The 22,289-nt window shown below is 40.1% G+C and overlaps 2 protein-coding genes across 9 annotated transcripts in view; both read right to left on the reverse strand.

Moving 5' to 3' along the window:
• LOC307026577 (aspartyl/asparaginyl beta-hydroxylase) overlaps window positions 1-4,201 on the reverse strand; it is a 27,971-nt gene extending 23,770 nt beyond the window's left edge. For 3 of the 8 annotated variants that reach the window (XM_079662086.1, XM_079662085.1, XM_079662084.1), the window contains exons 1-2: window positions 1,584-2,486; window positions 1,439-1,504 (exon numbers count right to left, since the gene is read on the reverse strand). In XM_079662086.1, the coding sequence (XP_079518212.1) occupies window positions 1,439-1,504; window positions 1,584-1,755 (238 nt within the window). In that variant the 5' untranslated portion in view covers window positions 1,756-2,486. Of the gene's footprint in view, window positions 1-1,438; window positions 1,505-1,583; window positions 2,487-3,951 lie in introns of those variants that run through there. The other 5 variants (XM_079662091.1, XM_079662089.1, XM_079662090.1 and 2 more) reach the window with 4 other exon arrangements.
• A 9,102-nt stretch (window positions 4,202-13,303) lies between these two features.
• LOC307026287 (sodium channel protein type 5 subunit alpha-like) overlaps window positions 13,304-22,289 on the reverse strand; it is a 106,878-nt gene continuing 97,892 nt past the window's right edge. Inside the window, exons 23-25 of the mRNA XM_079661568.1 lie at window positions 21,664-21,768; window positions 21,251-21,521; window positions 13,304-19,154 (exon numbers count right to left, since the gene is read on the reverse strand). Of these exons, the coding sequence (XP_079517694.1) occupies window positions 17,857-19,154; window positions 21,251-21,521; window positions 21,664-21,768 (1,674 nt within the window). The 3' untranslated portion in view covers window positions 13,304-17,856. The remainder of the gene's footprint in view (window positions 19,155-21,250; window positions 21,522-21,663; window positions 21,769-22,289) is intronic.

A 22,289-nucleotide genomic window follows, 5' to 3' on the forward strand; every position in this document is an offset into this window, starting at 1 on the left:
TAGGTCCTTATAAAAAGGGTTTTTAAGTATGTATTCATTGTGCCACTTGATAAAAAGACAATATGGCAGGAGCAGAAAGGGGCATGCCGACCCAGGAATAGAGTGAGAGACCTGCAGTCAACATGACCCTGACATAAAGAGAGAAAGAGAGAACAGCTGTTTGTACACCACTGACAACTAGAATAGCTTCATCTAATGAACATGAATGGCCTTAATGTTAAAGGCAGAAACAGAAATAGCTTGGTATATTGTTAGCATGGTGCCGAGTTGTTTCTAAAAGCTAAAAGGTTTTGTTTCTGCAGTGATGCAACATGCTGGGTACAACAAGTGTGCATGGGGTCTTTAAAATGTTTTATTTAAAGAGGTGTTAATGCAAGAGATGGAATATCAACCAATAGAGCTTCAGGAGCTAACCAGGTAAAGGTCCAATTCATCCTTTTTAACACAACGTGGAAGCTCTTAGTCTTGGATAAACATTAATGGAATATCCAGTTCTTTGAAGAAGAAAAAAGAATAGACCGAATGTGGGATGCCAATAGCATGCGGAACTATAATTAAACTGCCTTTCAAATGCATTTGACTTCCGATCGACCCAATCTGCTTATACTGCAAACAAGACCTAAGTAAAAATATATACATGTACATTCAGGAGCTCTAGGTCTCAATAACGAATTCTAATAATTGATGCAGAACATTGTCAATCTGTGGAAAATGATCTAGTTTTTGGAAAAATATCCATAAAAAGGTACTAGTTTGGAAATATAAACGCTCCAAGACTTAATAATACACCCATTCAAAGCTTCAAATGCTGTTAGTCAGCAGGCAAGGAAATAGAATATGAAATTAAATAAATAAATATCAGATTTTCTGTTAATACTTTAAGATGGACCAATTTAAAATCAAGCCATACCAGGAGATAGAATGAAAGGAAACTGCCAATGTCTAAACATGCCAAACCAAGACAAATAGAAACCATGAACCACTGGATCCAATTTACACCAAGAAACAACTCTAACCCAACACTGGGAGGCTGGTATTGTGAAAATAAGCTAGAGGATGTATTAAGTTTGCATTGAAAGTATACTAAGGGCATAAGCCAACCCAAAACAATCTATCTACAACAAACTAAACTACAAAGTTATCCATCTGTATATCATGAGCTCTCCTCCTCCTTGTAAGCACACACTTACAATGCAAAACCAAACCAATTCATGCCTTGTTACCCAAACAATTAATTTCACTGTAAGGCTTTTATTTTGAAATGAAGCTACAGGATGTATTTTAATTTCCATTAAAAGCATGCCACAAAGTTCAAAAACCTAAACCAAACAAATGTAAACCAGGACAACCCAAACTATGGTTAACTTCTCAGTTTAAACACTTAACCATACCAAACTAAACCAATCCATGCCAAACCGAGCTCACAAACTCTTCATACCTGTCTCCTGAACAACAGGCTGCACCTCCTCTTCCATCTGAGGGGCCTCTTCCTCTTTAACGCTCCCTAACCGGGCCAAACCAGGCAAGATAAGAACCAAACCAGACCAAACCAGGTCAAATCTAAAATTCTTCACCAGGCCTACCTGTCTCTTGGATCTCCTCCTCTTCCTCTGATAAACCTATCAGTGGCTCCTCTTCTTCAGTGTACACCTCGTCGTCCTCCTCCACCTCTACCTCCTCCTCCTCCTCCTCGTTTTCAGCATTGATCTCCTCTACAGGAGGTGAGGAGGAGCCGTAGTGGCGGTAGCGTTGCATGTCTTAAAAAAAGGTGCCAGAACCAGGCAAATGCAGGCTAAACCACCATCACAATGAATTACAAATATGTGTACCAGAATATAATACGATGGAAACCTTTATTCCAGTCTGAAAATTAGAAATTAAAGGGTGCCAAAACTATTCAGACTTTCTGAAAAGACAGCCAAGCCCTTGAGGAAGACTGTACTAGTTTCAATAATAGTTGCATACTAAACCACCATTGCAAAGAATAACAAACTTTTAAAATAAAAAAAAGATTTTCCACACTGAGAAAATAAGAATTACACAAAATCCAAACTATTTAAAAACTTTACAAAAGATAACAAAGTAGTGTACAAAAAAGGGTTTTGTTGAAGGGATAAAAATAGAAGAAATACAAATATTCCAAAGGATGAATCGTCCAAACCAGCATAAAGATAGTGTCAGTGAAGAAGGAGAAGCACAATAAAGTGCCAGAGAAATAAAGAGCTCCTCCTCTTCCATCCAGAACCTGATCCACACTATTATTAGAGTGTGTGTGAGTGTGTGTCTGTGTGCGAGATGCCATTGAGGACAGAATAGCCCACCAATAACCTTGACACTTGTTTGCACACACACACACACACACACACACACACACACACACACACACACACACACACACACACACACACACACACACACACACACACACACACACACACACACACACACACACACACACACACACACACACACACACACACACACACACACACACACACACACACACACACACACACACACACTTGTGGGAGAATTAAAGGGACAGTATGTGCAATCTCTAGATCATGTTATACTTCACAAAGTGAATTCTTATCAATGCAAGTTTTTTTTGGAAGTTGTTCTACACCAGATCCTATTTTATTTAAATACTTCAAGTGCTTGACACGGCTTACTTTAACGCTGAAACTGAACACCTTGGACTCTACTGAGGGGAATTGCACAATTAATCAATGATGGTTGCAGCTTGACCTTAACTTACTGGATAATATATATACAATTTACAGAAATGTGCCAAATGCCTCTAATGCATCAGCCTTAAAACAAACAAGTGCTTACACTAGTATTTAAATAGGAAATATCCAGTAGCTTTCAACCATTAGAAGTTAAAAAAAAAATGTAAATAGAAAATGAATGAGTTTTCCCAATTTTTAAACTCTGAATATCAAAATGTAATTTAACTACAATGGTGTGCAAATATAGGGTGTGGGAGAATCACAAGAATAAATGTAGTAACAACAAAGATGAAAAGCAATAAGGATGAGAAGGTCCATGAACTCACAACACTCATATTTATAATAACAGAAATATTTGTGTACTATTATGTGATCATGATGAAGCTTTGCTCTGATTATTAAACAACCTTTAATGTTTATGTCAGGCCTATACATGTAATATAAGGTGGATTTGTCTTACTTAGTCTTCAACCCCTAACTGCTGTCTGTTAAAAAGTTAATAGCTTTTTAGCTTTTGTTAGCCAAGCAAACCATCATCTATGGTAGCTAGGTTAGCTTAGCGTCATTTAGAGGGCTCACTTCCATGTTACCGCTGGACAAGCAAATTATCAGTCACACAGAGCATTATTTTATCTATACTTAACCATTTTGTTTAGTTGGACAGCCAAATTCAACACAGTATTCGGGATATATTGACTGCTAGCAAATAAATTGCTTAATTAGCCCCGAATTCTTGCTTAGCGAGAACGTTAACCAGACTCTATTGAAAATTCGTGCAGTTAAATATTATCTTGTTTAGAGCCAAAGCAAACCATTTTAATAACACACATTAAAACATTTGCATAAATAAATACAACCCACTAATCAATTCGGCATAGGTGAAAAACACAAATTGTCTTTAGTTGACTGAAATATTATGTTTTACATCCGGTTAAAACTGTTTCTACACACCCAGCAGGAGGTGCATTGTCCTCAAGAGGATAGTGGGAACCACAGAGGATCCAGCAGAGAAAGCGGTCAATGTTTTTGCATATCGTGTCGGTATGTAAGCCGAATTGAAGAAAATATACAAATCACTTATTTAAAACATTTGCCTTCGTTCTGCGATAAACGCATATTTGCCAATAGGTGTAAGACTTTAAATTGCAGGAAAATGCTACCGAAATATGGGAGAGGTGCGTCCATGGGTCGGAGATTCCAACAAGAAAAGGGTACTGACCTTTTTTGGAGTGGGTTTTGGGAATCCTTTTCTGGGCCATTGCTTCGTAAATTCTGCAATGTAACTTTTCAGGCTTGCAACTACGAACTAAAAAGCTAATATATCTGTAATTGAGACAAACACATGAGAAGTAAGCTCTACTGCTCGCTTAATTTTCTGCGTTCTCATTGATGAAGCTACGAGTTGTCCAAAAAAATCACGTCCTCACTTGGATACCAGTAAAGCCAAAGTCCATAGTAACCGTGATGGACCTTACATTCAACCAATCACAGCCAGAGTGGGTGTGTTTTCAGGATTCTGGACCAATCAGGTTTCGGTGCAGGTTCCCAGCGTTGTCCCCTCTCTTTGGAAATGATGAAAAACGTGGCAGCAGAGGAAGAGGAGTCTTAACATCTGGGCGGAGAAATAATGATGAATATTTTAATATACTTTTTTGGTACACATAATGCATTAAATTATATGTTTTAGTTTACATTTCAATGCCATAATAAATTAAAAAAGAAGAAATAGAACCACATTATAAGAAAAAACATCACATTGAAGTATACAAAAACATATTCTTAACAAGACTTTGAATTATTTTACAAGCATTATAAAGACAAATCATTATCATAAAATCTAATTAGAGTTAAATAAAGTGAGCAGCTCCTCCTACAGTATTTACCGTCCTACTTTACTAGAATGTTTATTAGGGACGCAAACTCTATGTAAACCGTACAGAGCAGTGTTATTCTGCAGAGGGCGCTGTGGTATAACTTTTAGACAGTCCCTCGTCCATCAGGCTGAAATGATTGTGTATCATTACTTTATTATTCTGAATTGTTTGTAGTTTTTGTAATGTTCTACTGCATTTCTCACATATCTTTTTACAGAGAAGACATAGAATACATTTGAAGAATCTAGAAAGCCAAACCAATTAGATTATTTGGAGAAAACAAAATGTATTCTGCATCTTTAAAGGAAATGTGTGAGCTTCAGGGTTATCAAGGGTCTGAATTGTTGGACTGTATAAATGACTATAATGTCTAAACAACTCTATAAAGGACTTTATATTTGTGCAATCTTTGATTTCACTTTGAGATTTCCATATTTGACGTATTTTATTCATCAAAAAGTGTCTTAGCAGCATCAGAGCATCATGATTCCTGGGACACTAAAAAAGAAAACTGGGATACATGTCAAATTCCCTACATATTACTGACTAATTAAAGTAATAAAATAACACAATATCTTCTCGATCTGAAGAACTGCAGTTAACAGATTTGTTGCTGAGCCTAATTTAGATGTCTGAAAGAAGCTATAGAGACTGACAGGTGTTACAGTGTACACACACACACACACACACACACACACACACACACACACACACACACACACACACACACACACACACACACACACACACACACACACACACACACACACACACACACACACACACACACTCAGTTTGCTAATGAAGACCATTGGTCACATACCAGCCACCCATGAACCAGGCATTAACCACTCAACAAAGACACAACACACACATGCACGCACACACTCACACACATGTATATTGTGTCTGCTGAGAGAAGCCTTATTAAATCTCATTAGAGGTGTGAATAGTTTCTTAAATTAAGAAAAAACTGTCCGATATGTATATCATTTTCTATTAAGTGTTCAAAGAAAATGTATGAGACTTTGACAAGCTTACAAACCAGACAAGTGTTAGTTTATCGTTATATATAAATCTATACTTTGATAATAGTGTACGTAAAGGTAATCAGCTGTTTAAGTAACAATGTGTCTGCGTGTTGATGAAATAATAATATCAAAAGCATGTTTAAAATGTTCACCTACTATATCTCCTGATATAAGTCTCTGCTATAAAGGCAAATAAGAGGAAGCAAATACCTCAGTCCTGATGCAGGAGGCAGTATAACTCCACACAAATACCAACCCACTTAGTGTGTGATGAGAAAACCCCACTCCATCTTTCATTTGATTTGTTTTATACTCCTCCCATCTCGTCTCAAGGAAGAGAGAATAGGTGTCCCCTTTTATGGTTTTTATCTTTTCTCTTTTCTCTGGTGTTTTTAATAGGAAACCGTTGTTCATTTTCAGGTTCACATTTGTATTTTGTACCTCTACAGAAATATTTCCATGCTTTAATGTTCCAAAAGAGATGTCCCGCTCATTAGCAAATCACCCATGGTGCCCATCCAGTGGAGAAATGGTGTTGCAGTGGCCTCTATGGGTGCTCTTCATCTGGAGAAATGTGATAAGGCACCCCCGAAGACGACCGCTAGGCTCCTGATCCAGCAGAGAAAACATGATAAGGTGCTCTCTAAGTTACATTCCAGTGGACAAAACATGATAGAGTGCCCTTTAGAGGGCCCCTGCAGTTGAGAAAACATGATAAGCTGCCATCGAGCTAGCCCCTCAGATGGGGGACACATGATGCAGTTGCCCCTCCAGTGGAGAAAACATGACAGATTGCCCTCCAGGGTTCCTTTCCAGTGGAGAAAATGCGATAACGTGCCCTCTAGGGTGCCCTTGGTGGCACACTGCCAGTGCAGAAGACATGAATAAATATCATCTATGATGATCCATGATATCTTAACGTCTATGGTCCCTTTCAAGAGGTGAATATATGAAAAGTGGCTTTCCAGTGGAGAAGACGTCCTGACTGCTAGAAACTGGCCCCACTGCCTGCACCATGGAGCCATTTATTTTGCCCACTTCTTACCTTTGTTTCTCTCCTTCTCCTCTGCTTACCTTTTCTTGTCTTTTCGACTGTGTTGCTGATGATTAAGAAAATGATGATAATAGTTAATGAGGATGAATGCAAAAGATAATCAATATTTTGGTTAGCTTGCATCAGAACGAGTATTGCATCCATATACGTGTGTGTGTGTGTGTGTGTGTGTGTGTGTGTGTGTGTGTGTGTGTGTGTTAGTGTGTGTGTTAGTGTGTGTGTTAGTGTGTGTTATCACTGAGCGTCAGCCGGCTCTCTGCTTTGTTTTTAGGTCACTTTTACACCGACTCCTTAAATCAGTCTGAAAGCAGCTCGCTTTCTAAAATAGAAACAATTAGTGTGGGCTTGACATTCAACTCTTTCTCTTTCAGTCCTCCTTCCTGTCTTTCTGTCCTTTCAGGTTTTTGGTCGTTTTCTGGGAGAAGTAGGACTCGCCAGCACACTGTTGGTTTGTTTCCAGCCTGCTTTCCTTGATATCATCAATGAAATGCCTATTTCAGTATCATTACCTTTATGATTGCATCTGTTCTGTCATTTGCAACTCTTTGCGATCCTTTGCATATCTTTTTATAATTGTTTTTAATCTCATTGTGGTTGTTTTGCACCTATTTGTTGGTCCTCCTGCATCTCATTGTGTGTCTTTTTCTGAGTGTCTCTTTGTAGTTGTGCCTGTTTGGATCACTTGGCAGTGGTTCCGCCTCTCTTTGTGGTTGTTTTGCATCTCTTTTTAGCCATCAGTTAGACAGTCTTTCTTCAAGACACAAGCAAAGTTTGTGTGTGTTTGATGTCCCTCCTGAGAGGTCATGATGGAACACACTCCTCTTTCTACCTCGCTCGCCATGGGACCTCATCAACACCATGCTGCCATGGCGATGCAGAACACACACACAGGCAGACACACACACACAGGCAGATACACACACACACACACACACACACACACACACACACAAACACTTGTGTAAAGGTCTCCCACGGGACTCCCAAACATTTCTTACAAAAGAAGGGGAGGACAGAGGCATGGTAATTAATTTCCATCCAAGACAGCCTGTAGAATAAAAATGAACCACACACACACACACACACACACACACACACACACACACACACACACACACACACACACACACACACACACACACACACACACACACACACACACACACACACACACACACACACACACACACACACACACACACACACACACACACACACACACACACACACACACACCTCTTATGTCATAGCGATTGTGTATGTGTTTCATGACTAAGCCCTTAAAGAAACAAATGACATCACAGACTTTATGCTGCATCAGCAACTGTCCTGCATATACTTTGTGTGTGTGTGTGTGTGTGTGTGTGTGTGTGTGTGTGTGTGTGTGTGTGTGTGTGTGTGTGTGTGTGTGTGTGTGTGCGCGCATGTGCATGTGTGTGTGTCTTTGTTTTTGTCACTGTTTGATCTTAACCAGCAGAGAGGGGCAAGTCAGAACGATCACACCCAGAAATGAAGAAGAAGATGGGGAAGATGAACAAGAAGAAGGAAATAAAAATGGGACAAAGATTTCTTCTTGTTTTTTTGAACCAACAGTTGAAAATCCCCCCCAAATAATAGTTTGTTCTTTACAATTTAAGGTTATTTTTATCAAGTCAATATGGGCACATTTTTTATGGCAAGAAGGAACTGATCCCTGCATTAAACTATCACTGTTTCATATCATAGCAAGTGAAGAGCATATGGGACACAATGTAAGCTTTGCACTATGAACCAGCCTAGACCCCGATTTGTGTAATGCAAATTTAAATGAGCTCGTATAACCATTCAAACACTGACACACACACACACACACACACACACACACACACACACACACACACACACACACACACACACACACACACACACACACACACACACACACACACACACACACACACACACACACACACACACACACACACACACACACACACACACACACACACACACACACACACACACACACACACACACACACACACACACACACACACACACACACACACACACACACACAAAGATATACTAACTATGGATGGCATTAATTTGGCCTCCAGTGAGACTGTAAGGAATCTTGGTGTTATAGTTGATCAGGATTTATCCTTTAACACCCACATAAAATCAATTTCAAGGACCGCCTTCTTCCATCTACGTAACATTGTAAAAATCAGGCATATCTTGCCTCAAAACGATGCAGAGAAACTAGTCCATGCATTTGTTACTTCAAGGCTGGATTATTGTAACTCCTTATTATCAGGGTGTACCAAGAAGTCAGTCAAGTCGCTTCAGCTGATTCAAAATGCTGCAGCTCGTGTACTAACCAGAGTTAGGAAAAGGGACCACATTACTCTTGTTCTGGCTGCCTTACACTGGCTCCCTATAGAACACAGGATAGAATTTAAAATTCTTCTTCTCGCCTACAAAGCCCTTAATGGGCAGGCGCCATCTTACCTTAAAGAACTCATTATACCCTATTGTCCTACTAGGGCATTGCGTTCCAAGAATGCAGGGTTGTTGGTTGTTCCTAGAGTCTCTAAAAGTACAATGGGAGCCAGAGCCTTTTCTTATCAAGCTCCACTTTTGTGGAATCAGCTTCCAGTTTGTGTTCGGGCGGCAGACACCCTATCCGTTTTTAAGAGTGCGCTTAAGACCTTCCTTTTTGATAAAGCTTATAGTTAGGGCTGATTAGATTCAGCCCTTAGTTTTGCTGATATAGGCTTAGTTTGTCAGGGGACATCTTACTTCTTCCTTCTCTCTGTCTATACCTGTGTACTCTCATGTTCCGATTAACCCAGCTTCCCCAAATGTCTTTCTTTTTGGTGTCTATATACGCCGGGATCCGGAGTCATGGATGATGCTGCGGTCCTGTGTCATGGATCGCGAGTCCTGGATCTTGAGTCGTGGCTGTGGTCCTGGATCATAAGTCCTGGATGGATATCCTCGTGGATTCATCTTCCTATTATACACACATGCATTTCCAAACATTTGGACTACCTATGTTGCAAATGTATTATCTTTTCAATTTACACACGGCATCTATTGCACGTCTGTCCGTCCTGGGAGAGGAATCCCTCCTCTGTTGCTCTCCCTGAGGTTTCTCCCATGTTTCCCTTTAAACTGTGGTTTTTCTCTGGAAGTTTTTCCTTGTACGATGTGAGGGTCTAAGGACAGAGGGTGTCATATTGTCATACTGATATTCTGTACAAACTGTGAAGTCCACTGAGACAAATGTAACATTTGTGATATTGGGCTATATAAATAAACATTGATTGACACACACACACACACACACACACACACACACACACACACACACACACACACACACACACACACACACACACACACACACACACACACACACACACACACACACACACACACACACACACACACACACACACACACACACACACACACACACACACACAACCTTGCAACACACACACGCGACCTAGGGTGTTTTCCCTCCCTGTGGGGCTGTACTCAACAGAATAACTGAAGGCTAAACAGAAACAGATAGACCAATCTGTGTGTGTGTGTGTGTGTGTGTGTGTGTGTGTGTGTGTGTGTGTGTGTGTGTGTGTGTGTGTGTCTGTGTCTGTGTCTGTGGTCCAGAAGTCAACTTTTAAAACAAACTGACAGGTGTCAGCTGAGGTCAGCAGAGTGGCTGTTTATTTGTATATAAATGTGTGTGAGCTTTTGTGTATATGTGTGGTGTGTGTCAATCAGGGATATTTCGAATTAAATAGAAGTGCATATTGACCAGGTAATTTACTGTTACGGATCAATGCAAACAATATTGTCGCCGATTCATTTAAAGGGAAAGTTCACCAATTTGTTAGCCTGATTCTTAAACCTAACAGATAGATTATTTAAGATGACTGACCATTTTGATGATCAATTAATCATTGTAGTATTTTTTCTAGCCCAGCAATAACATAAACCCAATTCCTAAATATGAATATCTATAGCTTAGGTTTGAGTTTTGAACAGTGTGAAATATAAACCTGTTAACCTATTAACTGTTCCTTTAAGAGAGTACTCAGATTCTTTGGCAGGACAGATGGGGATGCTCCGTTCAACATATGCTGAGGAACTCTGGCACCCTCTCTCTGTTTGTGTGTGTGTGTGTGTGTGTGTGTGTGTGTGTGTGTGTGTGTGTGTGTGTGTGTGTGTGTGTGGCCAGAGACAGGGTTACATAACACACACACACACACACACACACACACACACACCGCGCAGCGCCTTGCTCAAGGGCAACAGGGCAGTTCATAGAGGACATCTTGTTTTCTGTATGTATTCAGTACCAATTATCCATTTTTAGTCATCCATGAAAATAAATATTTGTATTGTTTTTATGCTCCTCAACTGTGACAATTAAATAGGAGAAAGAGCTGATTTTAAATTAGCATTATTCAACCGATCCGAAGTCAAGACATTAGAGATATGTTCCTTTAATGAGTTGCCATACTTTGTAAATAAGTTCTTTAGATGACACTATTTTGACACTAAGGTGTTCTCAATATTGTTTAGAATGAATACAAATGTTTGAAGTTCACTCAAACACATTTATAAACGGCGAAACCACTTGTTTTGAAGTGTATTCACTGTTGGTTTGAGTCTTTTCATGGAATTTGTTGACCTGAAGCAGCAGCAGCTTCAAGTGTCATCCTAAATCTGCTCTAACACACTCATACGCATGCAGGCAAATGCCAAGCACGCACGCACGCACGCACGCACACGCACACACACACACACACACACACACACACAAAAACACGCACACACACACACACACAATGATACTGAGGGAGGAAGCAGCAGAGAGACGGATGCAGACGAGCGTGCAGAGTCGAGGCGGTGTGCAAAAGCAATCTGCCACAGGGCCCAATATTACCCTGCATGCTTTGAGAGATACTGAGTGCCAAACACCTGAGAAGACGAGATATCTTTATCCGTTTTCCAATAATTTCTTTAGCTAAAACCCCTTACCTAACATGGGATATCCGGAAGATTCCCTTTGTACCTGCAGTGTCAAATCTCAGAAGAAAATCCACTTTTCGAGAGTTTCTCAGAAAGACAGCCCTGTTTTCAGCTTTGTGACAATGTCTTACCAACCTTTTCTTAGATAGCATTTTTCAGATAGTTTATAAAGGATAGTTTGTTGACATATTTTTTTTTACATTCTTCCCATGTCTATACTTTAATTAAATTATATTTTTGGGACATTTTCACAGATAACGAATCATTTTCACATATTTAACAATTTATTTTTTCACATTTCAGAAAATATATATTTTTCTTTCAGATAAAGTTTATTTAGCTTAAGATCTAGGAAAATCCTCAGTGAATCACAAATGTTCAAATTCAGATAAACGGCTTTCGTTTAAAACTGTAATCTGAAAAGTAACTGTCAGGTTTAGGTCATCCTTCAGATTTAGTTTCAAACCACAAGTAGTACCATGTTTAGTGATTTTGATCACACTTTAACCTTTAAAAATAAAGCCATCACAACAGTTTCAGTATTAAATTTTGTTCTCATTTATTACAGGAGGCTTTTGTTTTTTATATACAGAGACATGTATTTGCAAAATACTAAAAAGTATTTCAACTCAAAGTACTAAAAAGTATATATATATATTGTATGTATTTATATATATTCATATCATAATCATTGTAGTTATTATTATTGTCTCTAAAACACCAAGGTGGGGTCACTGAGGCACGGCGTCCGCCCTCTTTACACTGAGGTTTCACACAACTTTAACAACGGCTGCAGAGCGAGAGGTCGGAGGAAAACCTAGTAACTTGTTTTGGAAATATACTTTTTTTTTAAGCATTCAGTTCTCAGTGATGGAGAATTGAATTATTATTTGATTTACAAAGTTTTCATCCTCCAAATATAATGTGCATCTGCATTTTCAGCAAAAACCACGCCAAACCGTTTTTTTCTAGAAACCTCTTATCTCCAACTTTTTATATTTTTCCACTCGCTTTTTGTAGACGTTTTTCATGAATTTCCCCCAATTTTCTTGCAGGAATAAAGGACGAGGTGTCAGGAGGGGTAACATTTGACATAATCTGAAAAAAGGCATCTTTCTTGAGATATGAGGTTTCTGTGGAACTGATATGAAGCCAGAGAGATTTGAACGACCGTTGTGAAACCAGCTCAGTGTAAACGGGGCGACGTGGTTAATAAGCATTGAGAGAACGCTTGGAAAAAAGCAAATGAATGACGACGAAAAACAGTAAAAACATCATCGTTATTATCCTCATTCTGTAAATTAGATACAGCATCACTCACTGCCTGTTTACATAACTGTTGTATTGCATTTATCACACAGTTTATAGTAACAATAGTAATAATAATGAACAATGAAACTTGTTTTCTGTGCATTTCCTCCGTGTTGATTCCGCAGATGTTTGTCGTTTTATTTTGAAGGTGACAAAGCAGCTTTTGGTTTTGAAACGGGTAAAAGAAGGCAGGAAGGAGCCGAGATTCTCAGTTTGTGTTTTTAACACTCCCCCCCACCCCCCCTCCAATCTTAATTTGGACTCTTCCGAACCCCTTGGTAGCACCACATGGACCGACCCGAAGCTCAGAGCAAAGGTGGCAGTTTTCCTCCAAAATAAGAGTTTTTTGCTTTAATTCTTCCAAATCGCAACAGAAAGTAAAGTGACAGATCTTCGTTTCCTGCAAAGACATGTCGGGGGTTATTTTGAAGGTTTTTCCCGCCAGTAGTGGGTCGTCAGAGTGTAGTTCATGTACGGAGAGCTGATGTTGTACCACGTACTGCCCTGATACTGACAGTAAATGTTGACTGTTTTTGTGCTCAGTGCAAACCAGAGTCTAGAGTTCCAGATTCACTAAAGTTACACTGGGATGCCAACGTTGTGCATTTTGTTCCTCTGCTGTTGCTTAAGAAGTGACATTGTGAGACATAGTGGAACAGTTTAACCTTAAAATGTCCATTTGAATCAGTTACTCAACGTGTGTTACGATTCATTCTTGCAAAAACGTTGCTTTTCCCACATGCCTCAACTGGAAATGGAAATAGATCAAGTCCAGGTTTAACAAAAGCAAATCTTTAGCATATGTTTACAAACTTGCAAATAACTTCCTGCATTATTATCCAGGTCTTATTAATCTTGCTGTATGCTCACTATTTCCCCAAAACAGGCATTTTACTTAAATCTTATCATTTAAAACTCTTCTTCAACTTGTGTTTTATGTTGTGCAGGTCGCTGCAAGTCTTTGCATTAGACTGTCTGTGCAGAAGTGTTTTTGAATAGCAAGATTTAAGTTCAAATGCATGTGTTCAAGAAAGTTTGAAAGTTGCTGAACTTGGCCACAACACTTCAATTTCACACAACTTTGTTCGTGTTAGGATGTTTGAAAAGCAAAACTTCCTTCCAGACATTAAGATGAAACTACATGAGTAACTGATAAATAAATAAGTACTCTTTTAAGCTGCCAATTTCCACCCTTGGCCCCTCACAGTACTGCAAGACAAATTCCCCTAAATCCCAAAAAAGGGGCAAAATGCACTTTTTTCCCTGCAGTCTTTAGCAAATCTGAAGCTTTTTGACCTTTTAAAGTAAAAAATAGAGAACCAAATCAGCCAATCAGCTCTCTGTGCTGTTTGTTGGACAACTTTACGAGGAAGAGTCACAGCGGTGATGGAGAGGGACGAACCTCGTTCAATATCAAAAAGCATAAGAATCATTTCATAAATCAGCCAACCGACCAGTCAAATAATCACTCAGTCTGCCAGTCAAGAAATCAAAGCCTCAACCAGTCTGCCAATCAAGCACTTTATCAGTCAACCAATGAGAGCATGGCTTGGGGTGTGGGGTCATATGTAGCAGGCACACTCTGGGTCTATTGCTACTGAAAAGCCCTTCAGCACAACTGCAACCTGAAATACGCCTCGCAGCAGAGTTCAGCAGTGTCTTAAGTATTTACCTAGTTTATATCGTTGTCTATTCTCAATAGAATCTAGTAGAAATAGAGTCCAGACGGTGCCAGTAAAACTCAATTTTTTTTTGTTTTTTTTTGTTACTTTTCTAAAGTCTAGTAAAGCGCTTAGTAAAGATCCCTCGGGTGACCACGACAACAGAGACAGAGAGAGAGAGGTTGTTCGAAATATTGAGATCAAAGCAGACTGTACACACACACTTTGACACTTCATCTTAATAAAAACAAGCGCAAACGCTGCTTCACATCGGCCTCGTGACACTGTATGCACCTGTGTGTACACCGTGTTTTTGTGGCAATCATTACTCCTCAGATTCATACAGTGAGAAAACTTCAGTGAAGTCAAATGTTTTCCACTTGAAAGGGTATCGGCAAACCATTATTGCTAGACGCGCCCCCCCCCCCCCTTTCTTTTTGTTTCTCTGTGCAAAATGGATAAAGAGCAGTCTCGCTCGAAATCTTTCTGGATGCAGCTAAAGCGTGCAAAAATAATTAAAAAATCTTAAATAAAATAAAGCAATCAATCTGAAAAAAACTCAATAAATAAATAAATAACAAGGTGATTTGAATAGAAGAGTCTCTTTTCAAAATGGGATATCACTTTGATATCGATCATTTTTACGCTCAAATATGTATACTGTATATACAACTGTACTCTGGGTTGACCTGCCCCAGGAAAGATCATTTGTAAAACCGTGCATACATTTTTTTTAATAAGAAATGAAACTTGTGAATAAAGTCTAAACATGAATCCGAGTTGATCAATTTGTTCCTTCACTTCTGAAAAGAAACTCTTCGTAGAATTTAGAGGAAACATAAAAGCTTCAAGCGCCGTCACATCAGTGTTCTGGAAAACTTGCTCAGCAGCGGCCATCTTTAAATGACTCCTAGGTATATTTTGGTTTAACACAGACAAACCCTGGCTATTTTCCTCATGGCACATTTTTCCAATGGCCTGTTTTTCCAATGGAGCATTTACAAAATCCTATTTCTATTTCTAAAAAATGCGTCTCTATTTTGGGGATTCTGGGCTCTTTTCAAATGGGTCTCCGGTCATCTCAACAGGACATTTTTTGAACAATTGGGGTTTGGAATAATGGGGCTTTGGAACAAAGTTATGGCACTCTTGAGTCTTGAGCATTTGTTGTTCATTCTCAGTTATCCAATGATAGTAACTATAACTTGAAAGATATTGAAGTTTTGGTCTGAGCAAGATTGAGCTTGTAAAGTAATGGGAAAGTTGCTCCTTTTCAATCTGAAATAGCTCAATTGTTTCTGATATTTTGAAACATATAATACAAATAGTAGCTGCATAGGTTTGTGTTTCAAAGACAACGTTTTTCCACGACACTGGTGACTGATCTAATGCAAAATGATGAAGCTTTTCATAAATGTAAAATGTGCTGAGTTGATCACACTCCGGTCATGGCTGGTCGACACCTCAAAAAATCTTTAGCTAATTTAGCCTCGAGACTTTGGCTGAAGATCTTGTGTTTGCCGATCCAAACCCAAACCAGACGGATAGATAATGATAGTGGGTGATTTGTCAAAAAAGTGGTTGTATAGTTCTTACAGTAGCATTAATCCACTGAGAGGAAAAACGTTATTTGTGGAATTAAAAAGCCTGACGTGTATTTTGTAATATATTCTTGCATGAATATATCTCTTTGTTCAGTTGGTGAAGTGCAAAGACTGAAGGTTTGTTGCAGGCTTAAACTTATTTTGTATTATTGGCACCTTCGCCAAGCTTGTCTCAAACCAAAAGTCTGGTCCTTTTAACTACATTTAACATCGTTTACCCCATTTTGAAGTGAAAAAGTGAAATCAACCTGAGGTGTTATGATATGAACGTCTGTCATAAATCAATTAGCATGTTTCTTTAGCAAAGCCTGATCAATAATATATTTTTGATAAAGGTGCATAAGAATACATTAACTTGATAAAGGGTTTAAAGGCATTTTACTCAACTTTTGACAACATAACGGACAATTGTATTTCTAGCCAAATCCAACGTCATAGATTAGCCTTGACTACGAGTCAGTAAACTTTATTTATTTTCTCATGCAGTGTAATAATGCAGCTGGAATATGAGTTTTCTGTTCCACTTTGTTCGTAAAGTTTGAGAAGGACTTTTCGACAAATCACCCAGCGGTGTAAAAACGGACAGAAAAGAAGATGTTCACCACTAGGGCAAAACACATGTTGCAAGAGTCCAAGAGTGTGTAGAGAATCTCATTGTGCACTTGTATTCATTTTGTTTTGGTGTTATCTCAAAGGTTTTCAGAGGAAAAATAAATACACCTCTGGCCCCTTTTCAATGTGTCTTTGCCCAGGTGTGCTAAAGTGACAGCACATGTAAACTTAAAGTGCAAAAAACTCCCAACAAAAAACTGATGAAGTTGCTTTTCAGGTTTTAGTTTTTTTCCTGACCGCACCCTCTCCTCTCGTCTATTACAAAGTGGTAATTCAGCCACTCTCTCAAGGCTAGTGCCAATCTGAAATCCAAAGAGAGATACTGCTTTTTATGGTCAACTTACTCTAAAAAATATAAAAAATAGTAATAATCGTACCGCTATTAAAAGACTGGTAACATCAACAAAGTTATACTTTTTACTACGAAAAAATTTGATAAAATTCATTGTTTTCCCTCCTCTCGAGACTCAGTCAGTCAGAAAGTTTCGAGAAACACCACCAGGAACACCGCCCCTCCTACGGCCAGGCATAATCTGAGAATATTGATCAACTGCGGGAATGCACAAACCCCCCCAGGCCAATAAATGATGGATACATCTGATATAGTTGTAGCTGAGGTCAAAGGTCAGTCATTGTTTTGCGAACCCTGGACTTTAGTTGAATGATCCAAGAAGGGATCTTGTGTCTTTTACTCCAACAAAGGCAGACAGGGTTTTCCTCTCCGTCTTTGCAGTTCCCTTTGAGAAACTCCCAAAATGATCCCAGGAATCTCCACAGGGAACAGGAAATAACATTAAAAGGTAGTAAATATTCCTCTTTATTCTTTTAAGCAACCCCTCCTAGCTCATAGCTTCCCTTTTGCCGCCTTCCTCAGCGTTTCTCAGCAATGGTACATTCAGTAAACAAAGGACGAACCCAAAACTAGGATTTTTTAGCTTTTTGCTTCGCGCTATGCCACGGTGTCCTGCTGTCTGTCCAACGACGGTAATTGTTCGCTTGGTTCGCTGTCCAGGGTGTCAATGGCAATAGTTTCTGTCTTGGCGACGAGTGGGTGAAATATCTCCGATGTGGCTCGCGTCACACTGTCGTAGGATGGCGGGGAGGAGGTTGCGGAAATAGTCTCCGAGCACTCCATTGCTAATAAACTCGAGCCATAGTTTTCCCTCATCATGGCGGCAATCAACCCTTCTTTCTCAGGTGCGTCGTCCACCAACACCCCCTCGCTTCCTTCTTCTGCTTCACCCCCCGCGTGCCGAGGTGTCGTCATCTGGCGGTACAAGTAAGAGGCGGCTTTCAGCTGCCGCCGAATCAGGTGCCTCCGATAGCACCTTTGGATCACGGCGGCCGACACGTCTTCCTGTTTTCGCCTCAAAGTCGTTGTTATCGGCTCGTAGGAGATCTTGGATGGGTTTGCCATCATGAACTTCTCCTCCATCTGCTGCTTTAGGGCGTCCATCTCGCCTGACTCGCCCAGGACGCGCTTTGTGAATGCAAAGAGGATGTCCAGGCAGTGGATCTTATCCCCGCTGACCATGGGAAGGTCCATAGAGATTAGTTTGATCTTATTAGGCTTGCTGATGCGCAGAGGCTCTGACAGCGTGTCTGCAAAATCGGACAACTTGGCGTATTCGATAAACTGCGTGGCCTCGGTGTCGAACTTCTCCCAAACTTCGTAGAACATCTCAAAGTCGTCCTCGCTCAGCGGCTCCGTGCTCTCCTCCGTGGCCACGCTGAAGTTCTCCAGGATGATGGCGATGTACATGTTCACCACGATGAGGAAGGAGATGATGATGTAGGTGACGAAAAAGGTGATGCCCACCGATGGGTTGCCGCAGTTACCCTTCACGGTGGTGCCCGTGTGGGGGATGCTGGCGTTGCACTCCTCGGGCGAGTTGTTGAGGATGGGGCTCAGGAGGCTGTCCCAACCTGCGGAGGTGGTGATCTGGAACAAACAGATCATGCTGTTCCCAAATGTCTCGAAGTTGAACATGTCATCGATGCCTGACTGGCGCTTCACGTAGGCAAAGTTCGCCATGCCAAAAATGGCGTAGATGAACATAACAAGGAAGAGGAGGAGCCCGATGTTGAAGAGCGCGGGGAGGGACATCATGAGGGCGAACAATAACGTCCGGATGCCCTTAGCGCCTCGGATGAGCCGCAGAACACGTCCGATACGGGCCAACCGGATCACTCGGAACAGCGTTGGTGACACAAAGTACTTCTCAATGATGTCCGCGAGAACGATACCTGAAAAACAGAAAAAGGAATAAATAACTACATTTTATGTTTGGCATTCAGCTGGATGAATGAGACTTGGATTATACTGCATGAGTTGTGTAAGCGTGTGTAAACAGATGTTTGCATAAAGTTTTGCCTTCAATTCATCAAGACATTTTGTGATTTTTCAATAATGCAATGCAAGTTTTCTTCAAGAATTGAAGCTATCATGGAGAGTGTGATTAATATACAAAGGATCTTTTAGGAGTAAAGTAGTCCTTAAATATGACTTTTAAAGGGTCTCTTGCAGGATGTGTATCTGCAGAGACGCACAGGAGGAACTAAATGGGCTTAAATCGATTGGCTGAGGACTATTAGTTGATCTTCTTTTATTTGAAGACATTTCTGTGAGTTACATCATCTAAAAGCTCTCCGTTCAGATGTTTCCGTCTTTATGATTACAGCGTGAGTGATTGGATGTGGAGAAGTGAGCTGTGTCTGCGCACTAACAGCGAGTCAAACACCGTAACTCATCCGTCTCCTCCCTGTTACCCCGGAGTGATAAAACAGCCCCCCCCATGCCTCCTTCTTTCCCCCGTCTCCCCTGCTGAGTTATGGGTGATGAGCGGGGGGGAGTCGAGAGGGAATCACCATCGTGCCGTACATCAGCCCTCCCCTCCTGACACCTCCCTCCCTCCCTCACACACACACACACACACACACACACACACACACACACACACACACACACACACACACACACACACACACACACACACACACACACACACACACACACACACACACACACACACACACACACACACACACACACACACACACACACACACACACACACACACACACACTCTGGTTTAACAGGTCAATCACGTTTGATTTGTCCACAGGGAGCGCCCTCTGGCAGGTCTGATTGCTGCTGTTACCTTCACCTCCCTCGGGCCACACACACACACACACACACACACACACACACACACACACACACACTTAATTACACACACACACACACACACACACACACACACACACACACACACACACACACACACACACACACACACACACACACACACACACACACACACACACACACACACACACACACACACACACACACACACACACACACACACACACACACACACACACACACACACACACACACACACACACAGGCCTGTCACAACACTGATAGCTAAATGACCTGCTTAGGTAGGTGTGTGTATCATGTGTGTTTGAAGTGTGTGTGTGTTATGAGCACACAGGACCTTGGTGCAGGGAAACATCAAGGCCAGCGGATGGACACTTAGCTGCCAGATGATTCTGAGGCAGACTCACACACATGCACACACAAACGCGCACACACAGGTGCGTTGTGCTCTATATATACAGTGGTGGAGGAAGTATTCAGATATTTTACTGTGAAATAAAAATAATAATATAATTACTAATTATTATTACTGAATAAGTGTACTGCAGTACAATTTTCTAAGCAGAAATAGAGGGTCTATGGACAGAGGGTGACATACACCGTATAAACTGTAAACCCCTCAAATGGGACATTTGTGATATTGGGGATACATTATTAACTTTAATTTGATCGATTAATACACATTTCCTCGGCTGTTTTACTATTATTTATGATATCATTTTGTTATTTTACTATTATTACACTTATAATTGAATATTCTGTAGAATGTGTTTCCAACCAGTTCCGTTCTATCCGTTCTATTTCCTGTCTGTTTTAGTCAGTGTACAAATGAAGGAAACAATAACTGTATTAACCATAATGTATTTGCTATGTTTCAAAGACATGAAAATATTTTGCCTTCATTATTGAATTTAAATATATAAAAATAAATACTTATTCCTTTTATGTCTCTGGCTGTTGATATGTATATATTTTCTGGTTATTTTAATTTGTACTTAATTTTATTATGCACTTTTGTGCAATGCATTGTCAACATGCTGCTGTAACAAAACAATTTCCCAGCTTGGATACAATTAAGTAATTCTAATCTAATGTTATGTAGAAAATATTTTCCCGTGCTAATAATACTCAATTTCCAGAGATTGTTGCCCCTGGATACTCAGTTTTTCCTCACCGACGATGGAGAGGATGACGACCACGAAGTCGAAGATGTTCCAGCCGACGGTGAAGAAGTAGCAGCGCAGCGCCACAATCTTGACGAAGCACTCGAAGGTGAAGACGATGATGAAGGCCAGGTTGATTTTGTTCAGGATGTATTCCATTTGCGGGGACTGCTCGTCCGTCTCCACCATCATGGTGATCATGTTGAAGAGGATCAGCACCATGATGATGATGTCGAAGGCCTGCTTCCCCGCCAGGTCGAAGAAGAAGCCCTGCACAGAGTTCTGCACAGAAAAACAGATTGTTTAGCTTTTTTTTTTAAATATATTTTTCTTATGCATCATTGGCTGAGACAAGCCTTCATTCTTAACTTCCTCTGATTAGGACGCGTCTTTAAAATAAAGACAGTAAACTGTGTGTGGGTACCGTAGGTCTGGGGATGGGTTTCTGTGGTTTTTTGGAGCCGAGTTTCTTCATGGCGTTATAATATTTCTTCTGCTCCTCCGTCATGAAGATGTCCTGTCCTCCTAAGTGAAGAGACAAACAGCAAAAACTGTTATTTTACAGAAACTATTTGCCTCAAAACATTGTCTTATCATCCCATGATGAATGAAAACAGATCTTAAATGACTAAAATGGTAAATCAAGAAACGTGTGCAAGTAAAGCTCTTTGTATTTCTACGATTATCAAGCCTGTGTGCTTGGGGCTCTTCAAAATAAAAGACACTCTAAAAGGTGGCCTAAATTAGTGGCCATAGTTACTTCGAGAAAAACAAGTCTTTTGCGTGCATATGAAAAGTCTTAGCTATTACTTTTAACCGTGTGAAAAATGGGAGCAAAAACAAAAGTGATGCGTTTATATTTTTGTGCACAGATGTATTTATATGTGGTCCATTGGTCTAGTCACAATAGTTCAGTCCGTTCTAAAATATGATCAATATTTAAAAGAAATATGTATTTCATGTTCATATAAAAAGCATCAGTCCTTCGGTGAGAAAACATGTCTTTGTGTATTATTTATTATGCTTTTTTACGAGTATTCTGTCAGTTTT

Source organism: Notothenia rossii, assembly GCF_949606895.1.
Source record: "Notothenia rossii genome assembly, chromosome: 12".
Lineage (NCBI taxonomy): Eukaryota > Metazoa > Chordata > Actinopteri > Perciformes > Nototheniidae > Notothenia > Notothenia rossii.